At 31.0% G+C, this 13,620-nt stretch overlaps 1 protein-coding gene across 2 annotated transcripts in view; it reads right to left on the bottom strand.

Moving 5' to 3' along the window:
• LOC145323704 (uncharacterized) overlaps positions 1-13,393 on the bottom strand; it is a 47,290-nt gene extending 33,897 nt beyond the window's left edge. For both annotated transcript variants that reach the window (XM_080166169.1, XM_080166170.1), the window contains exons 1-4: positions 13,257-13,393; positions 11,154-11,211; positions 5,466-5,510; positions 4,945-5,017 (exon numbers count right to left, since the gene is read on the bottom strand). In XM_080166169.1, coding sequence (XP_080022295.1) covers positions 4,945-5,017; positions 5,466-5,510; positions 11,154-11,211; positions 13,257-13,286 — 206 coding nt within the window. In that variant the 5' untranslated portion in view covers positions 13,287-13,393. The remainder of the gene's footprint in view (positions 1-4,944; positions 5,018-5,465; positions 5,511-11,153; positions 11,212-13,256) is intronic.
• Positions 13,394-13,620: the final 227 nt, after the last annotated feature.

The following is a 13,620-nucleotide window of genomic DNA, read 5'->3' as shown; positions in this document are numbered from 1 at the left end:
TAATAGTAGAAAAACCCCACCCAGTACGTTATAACAGCTAAAAGCTTGTGTTTTTTTGAAGCATAAGACTCTTTTTATACTAATTATGATTAAGGGGCTATAAAAGAAAGTGTGATTTGAGTTTGTAGGTTTTTCTTATGATTATTTTATGTTAATTTTATTTTTTTTTATAAATAACTAGCGGCTGAGCCCCTAGAATCTATGGGGCTGTATATTCAAAGTCGTAGTTAAAGAACAGGAAAATAGCCTAAAACCTTTGAGAAGCTTCTATATAAAGAGACACACAATCAGTTTAGTAGTTATTGGCATCTTGAGCTTAAAAAAATACTTTATAATAGGATAAAGATATTTGGATAGATTGTCCAACTAACAAAATATAGGATTTTATATGATAACATTTTTTAGTAGTCTGAAGGTCAAGATATATTATTTTATTAAACATATTTACTTTTGTTGTCCTTTTTTAATATAAAGGGAAAAATGGCCTAAAAATTGAAGTAGATTACTTAAACTTTTGGACACTTTTTGAAATAACCAATCAAAATTCAATAAAAGTCCCTAAAGTTTTTAGGCCAACGAATAATAAAAACGTTAACATATAAAACTTTGGGGACTATTGTGATATTTTAAAGTTAGTATGTTTTTCAACCTATTTTAAAAAAATTACACTATTCTAAGACATGAAGATATATTTCGATTTTAGCAATCATTTTCAATTCATTTTGTCTAAAAAATATAGTCATGAGACATTAGATAACAGCAAATATGATCAAAGATATTAAACATACATTTATATAGAACAATGTCACAAATTATTTTGAATCTTAGGTATCACCATAGAATACAGATGACTACTGAAAAAGTTTGAAATAAAAGATTAAAACATTAATTTTTTAAAACAGGAGGAGTAGGGAATAATTCTTGGCCTTGTTTGAGTTATGGGGCGGGGCATAGTTTTTATTAAAGGAATTTTTTTGATGGTTAGGAAATAGGCGGAGTTTTGGATGGTGAGTTTGGTTGAAGGCGGAGACAGAAAAAAACTGGGAGGAGACAAAAAGTGGGAGGAGTGGGGGGGGGGGGTTATGAAAAGGTTGTGAATTTATCTTTGTCCTTGGTTGTTCATGGGTGGAGATTTGGATTTGAAATCTGTTAAAAAAATGGGTGGAGTTATTCCTGAGATGGGAAAAATTTTAATCTTTATGATATCCTGCTTTGTTAAGGTTTTAGGATGGAGGAAGAATTGGTGTTCTTTTGAATTAACCAAAAAAGTGAAAAAATGTGTACATTTTTTTGATGAAACATGAAATGAAAACTACATGGTATAAAATGTTGACTTATTTGAGAATTTTGGAAGTATAATTTGATGATGCAAACAATTGATTTGTGTTTAAGGATAATCTGAATATCAAAGAAGCTTAATCCTTTGAAATGTTAACTGTGTTTTAAAAGTTTTTTTTATAAAAATTTGCAAATGCACACAGTTAATTTGAGTATAAAGAAATGTTCAGAAATAAAATATTTTTTACAAACTAAATGATGAGGGTTTTTTAGTAGATCTCTGAAACTGCAAACAAGTGTTATGTGTTGAAAAAGAAATTGTTTGGAAAAAGGATTTTTTTTGTTTAATTGATGATTAAATGTTTGTTGGGTGTAGCAAATTACACAATTTTATTGAGAGCAGAATCAAAAGACCTAATCAAAAGTTTTTCCCTAGCTAGGCGTATCCAGGGGTCTGTGCTTCTTATTTTCTCTATTGGGACAATTTCCAAGTCCTGTAGATTGTGTCCTTGGGCCTTGAAATGACTTCCAACTGTAGTTGATCCAGTTTTGATTGTGTGGCTGTGCTCGTTAAAACGGCTGGAGATTCTACTTGTTTGGCCCACATACGGATAAACAGCCTTATTTTTCATCCCTCCCTATAGGTTAGGTATACTTTTAATTGTCATTTTTGCTGGTTTATGAGGTTTAATTCTCAGTAATAACCTCAACATAAATAAAGAGGTTGAAAATTGAACCCATCTGAACATGAAATTCATAATAAGTGCTGGAAAATGTCTTGGCCAATATAAGACAAAACGAAGACTTCCAAACGAAGGTTTCACAATCAAAGGATTGTATGTCTACAATGTGCAGGTAGGTCACGCTATACATTTTTTTAATTCTTCTCAGAGGAAATAATTAAGTTATATATGTAATGAAAAAAGCTAAAGACTCAAAGATTGATTTCATAAAGTTGATTAATAAACGATACCAGAGGTGGATTCTTAAAAAAAAATGCCCTACTAATCGCTTAGTGGGGGAAAATTGTTTTCGTAAAAAAATCCTCCAAAATCACATAAAAAATCTACAAAAATTAAATAAAATCTTATGATAATAACCCTTCTATGATTTTGTTTAATTTTTGTAGATTTTCAATGTCATTTTAGTGGATTTTTTACAAAAACAATTTTGCCCCACTAAGCGATTAGTGGGGCAATTTTGTTTAAAAATCCACCTCAGTTATCAACATTGTACTCATTTGTAATACAAGGATGTTGATCTTATTACAAAAATATTTTTTACGTTGATATGGATTTATTTCATCCTGCTTCATTTCTACAATTTTTAAAAGCGAAGCTTTTCTATAATTAGGGTCGGTCCCTCCGTCCGTCCGTCCGTACATCCGTCCGTCACATAGAGTTAGCTCTTTTCGTTAATTTAAACAGGTTAGAATTGTCCTATCGATTTCAAACTTTGCATAATGATTCATATAGTAGTTAGGTACAATTTAGAAAGCGTAGCAACTCTATAAACAATACCAGAATGTCCATACGTCCATTTTAAACATGTTGATTTTCAACTTTTTTGACAACAAATTTTTGTATGTTAAAATTATCCGATTCTTCTGATTTTTTGAAAACTGATTCCTATTACATCAAGGTATAATGTTATTAGCGAAGCATCTCTATAAACAAGTCCCAAAAATGTAAGTATGTCCTTAAACAGTATCATCTATTTATGCAGTTTTGCAACAAATTTTCTTAAAATATTGTTTGTACTGATGAATTAATATTCTACTAATTCAGTTCTGACAATCTACAAGTGTTAATGTTCGTTTGTCATTCCATTTCAGAGCTTCGCTTTTACGGATGTTGTCATCCTTGTTAATATAGGGTGTTTTTTTTTAATAAGTTAAAAGTATTGCTGAATTTAACCCACTTGCCATTGACAGAAATTAATAATCTATATCTTAATTTCTTCATTGATGTGGGACATTTTGTATGAGAAAAAAATATTTGGCGATTTTCAACAAATTCTGCCTTAAAAACCGGTTTTTCCAAAGTATTTTTATTTGGAAGATTTTTGGATCATGATTAATTTAAAGAGTATGCAAAAATGCGTACATTTAAAAAATAATCAAATTGCGCGGCTTGTGTTAATAGTAGAAAAATGTTATGCATATCGTTAGAATTGTCATAAACTCTAGTTTTTGGAAATATATGTAACACATACATGCTATTTGTAGTATAGAAGCTACATTGGAAAATGTGAGAAATGTTGAAAATTTTAAGTAAGTTGGAACATTTTACCACGTAGCTCCCAAACTATACGTAGCACAGGAATAGTTCTTAAACACCTAAAAACTAGAGTTTATGACGATTCTAACGATATGCATAACATTTTTCTACTATTTACATTACTATAAAATAAGTCTGCCAAAGGGATAACGTTTTATAAAACTTTGGCTACCAGCACAATTTACAGACCAATGTTCCATCCCTCCCTCGCTGAATATCTATTCCTTTCCCGACCATTGGTAGGCCAAGCAAAACTTTTATTGTAAGAAAATTAGATTTGGTAGAATTAGGAGAAATATATTTATACCATTCTCTTTCATTTATTTTTGGCAACGCAGCTGGTTTTTAACTAGGGCGTGTCCGTATGTATATTAGTATAAAAGTATTGTTATTGGTAGCGAAGCTCCTCTATGATTTACTATGTCAGTCCATCAGTCCATCCATTCGCTATGAGTTTAATGTGTTTTTTTTTCTTACCAAAGAGCAACTAGTTACCTTTTTACTTAGTCTGTCAGTATGTCGTTCATACTACACATTAAAATTTATTTTTATTTTTTTTATGTAGGTTTAGTGATTATATATAATTTAAAAGTTACAAATTCAATCTCTATCTTTTTTTATGACAACTTAACATCTGCTTTATAACTCGTTTTTGTCAATATAACTATACTTACAGTTAGAGTTATTTCTTAGATTATGCTATTGATTTAAAAAAAAAAGAGCTTTGGTTATAGTCTTTGAATAGATAAAAAGCAGTACGTTATATAAATTGATAAATTGATTGAAGTAAGTATTTAAATAGAGAAAGGTAGGTAGTTAGATATATAGATAAATAACTATTTATGTATAAATATTTGACAATTTTACATCTAATCAGAATAAAAAGCCAGATAGATACACAGACGAATAGACAGACGGATTGACAACCGGACAATGATCGATATATTTGATAGACAGACATACAGACAAAATGACACACTGGCCGATAAATAGACAGACAGACAGACAGACGGACAGACAAACAGATAGTTTATAATACCTAAACCAAATAAATCAGCTATAAGACGAACAGACAGACAGACGGACAAACAGACATACTAATAGTCAGACAAACGGATAGAAATACAAAAAGACAGACGGACAGACAAACGTACATACAGACAGACAGACGAACATTCAGACAGACTGACAGACAGATAATTTGTAATACCTGAACCAAATAATTCTGCTATCATCAAATATATATGTAGATAGAAAGTAGAAAGACTGCTAGAAAGACAGACAGACGGACAGACGGACATTCAGACGAACAGACAGACAGACAGACAGACGGACAGACAGACAGACAGACAAACGTACATACAGGCAGACAGATTGTTTATAATACCTGAACCAAATAATTCTGCTATCATCAAATAGGACAACAAACATTTCTTTCCAATCCTTCCCAAGTAATCTCTCTGAAAATATAAATTTAATGAGTTACAGTTTTATCATTGATAGAATGGTCCTAGCAACTTCAAAACTTATACATTATTTCGATAAAAGGTGGGTTCTTAAACAATCTAGCATCGCTGAATCGGCTATGGTAGCCAGATCACAAAATTTTAAGAAAAATGTCCTTAAATCATAGAAGGGTAATGAATAAACTTTTTATTTAATTTTTGTAGACTTTTTATGTGATTTTGGAGGATTTTTTATGAAGCAATTTTTGTAAATCCACCTTCTTTTAATATTTTATTAAGTTTTCCTGAAATGTTTGGGAAATTTTATAATAAGCTTACTTTTTCAAAATATCTTTTAAATTCAAATCAATCTTTTGTAAAGAATAAGAAATAAATGTGTACGGACGACAGACAAACAGAGTAAATTATTTAGAGCAGCTACTCTACTGAGAAAACAACTTACTTTTATGATAAAGAAGGTAGCCAGATTTCACTTGTCTCGGCAAAGCTGAAACAAAATTATTTTTAGTTTGCAATAATAAACGTTTATTTAATTTTCCTATTATATAAAGTAGTGAGTTGTTTTTTGTCTGAATCTTAAGATCTCAATAACTACTGAAATGATTTAGTTTTCTTTAAAGGTCCTGTGATGGTTTCAGACTGGTTCATTCTAAGTTAATTCTTCAGATAGTTTTTCGCTATTTTTCTACCCCATTTCTGCTTACTGAACCCCTAGAATTATTCAAGGGGCATAGCCACTAGTGTATTTATATCGTTGTATATCCAATAACATTTCAAACCAAAGATATTTAATTTATGTAAGTCTATTAAGATCGCTGGAACAGAGAGAAATCAAATTTTCAAAAAAACTCCAGAAAAAATGTCATTTTTACAATAAAAAAGTTTTATTAAAAATAAAAAAAATATTTTTTCTGCTGAAGGTATTTTGTGCATTGTGTGTACTGACTTATAATTGGAAAGGACAAAGCAAAATTAGGTTAGCTTTCTGGGGAGCAGATACTCTATAAGTCTGGTAAGCTTTTGGTTAAAACAGACTTTCAATGGGGTTATCAGGGATGGAAGGGACATTGGACTGTAAATTATACTTGTACCCATAGGGTTATGGCTCGTCAACTTTGGATACTATTTGGATAAATTTTGATTGGTTGGTCTAAACTTTCAACCAATAATTTTGTTTTTATCATTATTGGGGAGCACATACATTTTTTGTCCCTTGGGTATATGTATCAGTAGGTTGTTATCCTTAATTAAAATTGATTTTTCTTTTTGTAGCTTAAGATCTTCCTAACCGCAGGACCGATAAAGATCTCCTTTACATTGCAGCTTCTGATAAGTACAGTAAAGTTTTATGAATATTTTGGGGAGGCTACCTCCACCCTCCCAGGGGAAATCTTTCCTATACAAAAAATAAACAACCTAACAAAGAATTAACTTTTACTTTTTCTTTCCCAAACTAAAATTGAAAGTTTAGAGTCGATTAACCAAAATGTGTTTTCATTGTAACAACATAAGACTTTAATACAATCATAATAAATTTATAACCTTTATAATACTGACTTTTAATATACAAGTACTTATACCCCTAGCAATTAGGAGATCTGTATTATAAGGTTGGAAAAATTAGCCTAAAAACATCTCAAGACTTAAATTTAGAAATAAAGCAGCCTAAAACCATCTCGAGAACTATGTGAAGCTTCCCTAAAAAGGAGAAGTCAATTGGTTCAGCAGTTATTGAAATATCAAGCTTCATTAAAAAACGTTAATACTTTATATAATAGGATTCTTATTTTTAAATTCTTTGAAACAGCTTGTATTTACATTTGGATGTTATTGCTCTTGTTCACTAATAATAAAATGCACCACAGAAAAGAAAATCCATCCTTCGGAACCAACAAATGAACCAAATAGACCCCCCTTATTTCCCTCATTTATATGAATGTTATAGTCTTAAATGGAGGGGGGGGGGGGGGTGTTCTCATAAGTATTAACCTAACATTATCATAAAAATTATCCAAAATAAGCACTTAAAAATAGTTTTTTTTTGTGGTCCAGATTCAGATTAAGGGAAATGACTAAAAAAGGCTAACAAAAAGTATAAATTGCATACCTTATTAGTATTTTTTCTTTTAATAAATTTATATCTTATGCTACAAAGTAGAGAGTAAGGTTGTTTATTACACTAGTCCCAAAAGTTTTAAAATTACGTTTTTTATTTGTTTGTCTAACAACTTTGGAAACTTTTATTGAATTTTGATTGGTTGGTTCATTAAGTTGAGTGTCCCAAAGTTTCAATCACTAAATGTAATCAACAGAAGGGGTAATTTGGTGTATTATTTTTGGGGATGTACATCAATTTATCGATCACTGTCTTAAACCTTTAGATTCCTGTGTATATATGTACACAGCACACTAAACCGATTGTTTTTTTAATTTAAGAAAAAATTTAGTACTGTTACAGGGCAGGTTTAAGTATATTTACAGATACTATTTGCTATGATCTTCCAAATGTTTTTTTTTGTTTAACCAATTTGCTGCACTCCGAGTGAAAGGATTTCAAAAGTAAAATTTATTTGAGCTGACATTTTACTTCTATTTCACTTAGTGGTAGTCATTCTATGTATAATACAAAGTAGCTTGATGTCAGTCCGTCCGTCCCTTAAGATCTCGGTAACCACTGCACCGATTGGATTCTACTCTTCAGGGAATATGGTCATGCGGTGGTTTTAGGCTATTTTCTCGAGGGGTGGGGCAGCCCCCCCCCCCCAAAAAAAAAACTAAAACATTTTCCATAAGGATTAGGGGCACTCATGGAACAAAAACCATAATCCGCACCTATAATTTTGCATCTTTAATAGAGGAGAAAAGCCCTAGAGGCTAAGGGCGGAGCCGCTAGTATACAATAAAGAAGTAGAATTTTGTACGTTCTGTATTGTGTCAATTAAGATCTAATAAACGGTTTTTATATTATAAGTTTACATTGTTTAAAGATTTAATCAAAATAGTCATTAAGCTAAAAAATATATAGACTTCCAAAAAAGTGTTTTAAAAAATGTGTTTTTTTTTGTGAAAAATTTCAAGTGAATAAAAAATGCTTCAAATTTTCCTTATCTACATAAAAATTAGATTATATAAAGTTTTTGCCAGCGCGACCATCTTTAAAGAAAAACTTTTCTACAATATGTTTCTGCAGACAGTTATTTTTGTAACATCACAACAGTTTCTGTATTGTGTAGCCTAATACTGTAATGTCATATTAATAGAAATATATGACTTTAAAAGTGATATTCTAAAAGTTTACAATATGACCTCATTCTTTATCCCCCCCCCCACTCCCCAACGTTTTTGTAGTTTTTCTCGGTATTTTTTGTCTTGTACTTTTTATGTGGTATATACAATTTTCGAGTATAAACAATTTATTTTTTTTAAAAAGATTGCTTTAATTTCGCAAGATTTACACATGAAACTTTCTTGAATACTGAATTAGGTCCATCGAGAACAATATTGCCCGAAAGAAAACCATAAAACCATATGAATAATTCGGTAGTTTAACTCTAAGAGCCTATAGAGCACAGAACCCCCACCCTCCTTGTCCACAATAAAAAGTAGTTTTGTCTGAAGCTGAAAAATTTATAACTCTTGAACCAATTGAATTCTTCTTGAAGCTTCTCTTATGCACTGGTAATGGTTTTAGGCTATTTTTGCTGACTTTATACCCCATGAATACAAAGCACCTAGATGCTAGGGGCACAGTCCATATTCTTGAAATAAATAGTGAAAGTAAGGGTTAGGTTATATTGGGTACAGGGTTAGGAAACCACAATATAGACCCAAGCATTTCAAAAATAAAAGGGGGGGGGGTGGGAAGTTTTTGTGCTTAGTAGGCACTCATAATACCCAGGGAGAAAAGGGACATTTTGCTGTAATAACACTAGTTCTCAAAGTTTTAAAATACAATTTTTTTTCGTTTGCCTAAAAACTTTTGGGACTTTTACTGAATTTTGCATGATTGGTTGGTTTATTAAGTTGAGTGTCCACTACTTATTGTAATCTTCAGAAGTCGCAATTAGGTGTTTTATCAATAGAGATGTACATCAATTTATCTGCCATTGTCTTTTTCCTTTAGATAACTGCATAATACCAGTTTACCATTATTAACTTAGAACTAGGTCGTCATGAATGTTAACATAATGTTACTCAGTCTAACAGGGCTACAAATGTGTAAAGACTGCCAATTTATTACCATAACTAACATTTATCATATAATATTTAATATTTTTCCTAATAAAACGAGGAAAAAAGAAAAGTTGTATTATACAAGATTTTTTTTAGCAGCTTTATGTATTTTATACAAATCATAGGATGTACCTTAAATACAGGTATGGACAATAAGATAATGTACAATTTAGGATTAATAATAATTGAAGATTTACAAAGTATCTAAAAAAATAAGCCTTGTGACGTCATAAAAATGATGGATGAGAGGAGAAGTAAGAAAGAAAACCCCTAAAAAGAGATGGATAATCCCTAATTCTTATGACGTTACATGGCTTATTTTTTGAGACACTTTGTATAGATTCTTAATATTGTTTGTAGGAAGTTATGACATCACTATTTTTTAATCTAAACATGATTTAAAAAAAAAGGTTTTATGCAAACGAATGGCGGAACGAATTAAGGGGAGCAGTATAAATTACATTCCATTGTGCTATCTTTCTTTTATTTCAACTTTGTCAGAGAGAGAGAGAGGGGACAATGGGCAGTTTATTACACTAGTCCTCAAAGTTTTTACTAACGCTTTCTTATTCGTTGGCAGAACAACTTTGGGGTCGTTTTATTGGTTTAAACGTTCCAACCACTAATTTTACGCTACAGAAGGTGTAATTTTGTGTATCATGGTTGGGGATGTACACAAAATTATTGCCCATTATCGTATCCCTTTAGATTCCTGCATCTTTGTACTTATACTATTACCTAGATATCAAATACTTTTCTAAAGTCAAACCTGCAATAATTAGCCGAAAGTGCAAAAAGTAAAAAAAAAAAATTCTAAAGCCTAGCTGTTCTATAATTTCGGTTCGGTCCGTCCGGGTGTTACAGTTATGTCTTTTCGTTAATATAAACAGGTTAGAATTGTCCTTTCGATTTCAAACTTTGCATGCTGATTCCTATAACAGTTAGGTACGACTTAGAAAGCGCAGCAACTCTAAAATCGTTAACAGAAAGTCCGTACGACCATTTAAAACAAGCTGGTTTTTTACTTATTGTTGTCTAAAGAGTAATTTATAGTTGAACGTTAGTCCATTAAGAGGGCAGTATTAAAGAATTCTCTTATCGTTATGAACATTTATAATTCACAGTGTGAGATAATTTTTATGGCAAAGCTTCTCTATAAATGTAACCAAAAAGGTCTGTACCGCCGTTTTAAGTCAAGCATCTTTTATGCAATGTTACAGTTTATATGCAATTTTATATAAATTAGCATGATTTAATTGAAATTTTATAATCATAATTGAGGGTATATAGACAAGAGACTAAGCCATAATTAATAAGATTCTCTATCAACTTAATTAATATAAACTGAGGCAAAACAATTATGTTTTAAAAGTTAAAATTCTGTACAAAAACATGGGCAATGTTACAGAAATTGAAATCCTAATTTAAAAAAATTGGTATGTTTTGATTATGGTAAATGATCAAGACATAGCAATTAATATTAATCAATATAATTAATAAAAAGTATGTTTTAAAACTTGAAATTCTGTACAAAGTTGCTAAACATATTTTAACAAGGACAATTTAATAAAGAGTAAAGTTACTCTATGAGTTCATACCTACAGTAACAAGGATGAAAATACTAAAAAAGCGAAGCTTAACTTGCAAAGACTAAAATTCCTTTTTAATCTATCATAAAATTATTTAAATACTGAATGCTTTACTTTGACCAACTAAGACTAAATTACAAAGATATTTAGCTTATCTTATTAGGCGCCTAATGATCCTAGGAATCAAAATTCCAAAAAATCGAATATTATATTGCATTGCTTTCAAAAATCATTCTGGAAATTTTATGAAAGAGTTGCTTTATTTTCTAAATCATTCCCAACTGTTACAGGAATCATCATAATCATACCTGGAATTGGAGGAGGTTTTTCTTGTAGACATCTTTCCTCTGCCGGCCCGTCATAAACCTATAAATAAATTTATTCAAAAATAAAAAGCAATTTTCAAATTTTACTCGCACGGCTTTAGCGTGTCGGGGAGGTGCTATACTAGAGACATTTAAAATATTTCTGCTATATCAGTCACGTAACATTGATAGTAAAAGTAGCGGGTATGCATTTGCTAATATACAGCTGCATCTAATAACCATGCATAGTTGAAACTTTTGAATAAAGGTTGTATAATCAAATGGTTGGTTGTCTATATGGGACCCCAACACCAATAGAGCTCATTAACTCGTTAGATCAGAATCCAAGGAATTGATCTATGTGCATGTTTAAAAAATCCTTAAGAGGAATAATTCCCTAAACTGCATCTTGCACCGAGAGGCAATACCCTCTTTTAGATTAGCTGCGCTGCTAAAAAATTAATTCATACAATTTTTATACTTTTCTTTTATCTTCAATATTGAAGAAATATCATGTATATAAATAAATGACCAAATTGCATAATCGCAATATGTAATAATACGTATACAAGAACAATTATGTTCATAATTATCGCAGCCTGTATACATAATTTAGGTTATTTAATAAAATTTGATTTGCCAAAAAGAAGCTAACGTTACATAATTTACTAAGTAAAAAATAGCTGATTCACGTTTTATTTCTATACTAATGGCCACGCCTCTACAGACTTATGTGGTGGTAAATTGAATTTACCCCCCCCCCTCCTCCTTGTTTTAGTGTGAAAAAGAAAAAGTACAACCCCCCTCTATTATAAAATTGGTATAAACCTAACCGAGACCTATAATAAGGTATCCTATAAAGGAAAAACATATCGTTTCAGCGACTAGCGAGATCATTTTGTACAAACAAACATCCTATAACTTTACTATAAGAATTTACAAACATACGAACAATGATTAAATATAGAATAGGTACACAAACCATAATGCACTATTTTCACGCAATTCTTATACAGTGTTTATATCAAACTACTAGCCAAAGGACATTTGTGGAACCGAAGCTAATCTTCCAAAAAATACAATCAAAGACCTTTCGTACAGGAGGAAGCTTTTTATAGTGAATGTAAAAAATACCGTCAAACTGGCCTTCGGTTAATTAAAATGTATACTGGCCTGTTATTGGTAATTTATTCTGTGTATATCATTGTATATCTTGTGTGGCATATCATTGGTCATTTCTATTGTATGACGTCAATTTTTTTTATAGGCACTGTAAATAGCTTCGAAAAGGAGGCGTGAGCCTTGAGGGATTTAAAAAAAGATAAAGACAAAGGTTTTTTACAAGAACCTCCCGCGCGTCGCTTTATACAAATAAACCTTATCTGTTGTTGTATAATATCTGTATAATAGCATAACTAACAGACCAATGGACCAAGTAAATTTTGTACTGGATGCTCTGTGGTCATAAAAAATACATTATCCTCCATAAGACTTAACTCCGACAAAGACTTAAGAGATATAAGACCTAATGGGACAAAAAGCAAAAATGAAATATAACATAAACTAGCGACTACACCCCTAAGGTTGGAGGGGGAAAAGTCGACATCTTCTTATTTTAAGTTCCAAAGTAAAGAGTAAAAAAATAATTTTTTGGGGGGTGGGGGTGAAGATCTACCCTACCCAAAAATAGTTTAAAACCTTCCCAAGACCTATACGAAGCTTCACTGTAAAGGAGTGAACAATATCGGTTCTGCGGTTAGCGAGATCCTTCGGGACAGACAAAAAACGCTTACTACTTTATATAATAGGATACATAGATGACATCCATAAAAGTTATTCTATAAGTTAACATCCTACATATAAGTTAGATTAGGTTAAGATTATTTGATATAAATGTGTGGATCTTTTTTTTACACATTAGGATCTTTGTCCAATTAAGTCTTATGTCGGATTGGGTCTTTTTTAGAAAGCCATCTTGAATAGCAGCTAAGATACTTAAATTTACTCCATACCATTAGGTACTGACGAAAGGACATATAATGTAAATTATTGAGTAGCCTAGCAACAAAAAAAGCTGTAATGTATAAACAGCATTTTTTACACTACCTTATCAACAAAATGATGGAAGTATGGCATTTTTTTATGCAAACAAACACCAGAACTAATTTCAGAATACAAAGACAGTTTACAACAATTTACAACTGTACTTCAGCTGAGCGTCATTCACATTTTCATTTTAATCTGAAAATAAAATAAAATACATTTTCATATCATTAATTCTCAAATTCTAAAATGTCATATATAAAGTACTTTTTATGTCTGTAACTTTAAATTTCAATGAATACTTCACCGATTGATTCTCCAATTTAGGGAAGCTTCACATAGGTACGGGGATAGTTTTATGCTTTTCAATTTTACGCTATTTTTCTGTCCTTTCCTACCCCTTCGAATATATAACCCTAGATGCTAG

This window comes from Acartia tonsa, chromosome 7 (genome assembly GCF_053477335.1).
Source record: "Acartia tonsa isolate MP-2025a chromosome 7, ASM5347733v1, whole genome shotgun sequence".
Taxonomy (NCBI): Eukaryota; Metazoa; Arthropoda; class Copepoda; order Calanoida; family Acartiidae; genus Acartia; species Acartia tonsa.
This window is presented reverse-complemented; position numbering and strand designations above follow the sequence as displayed.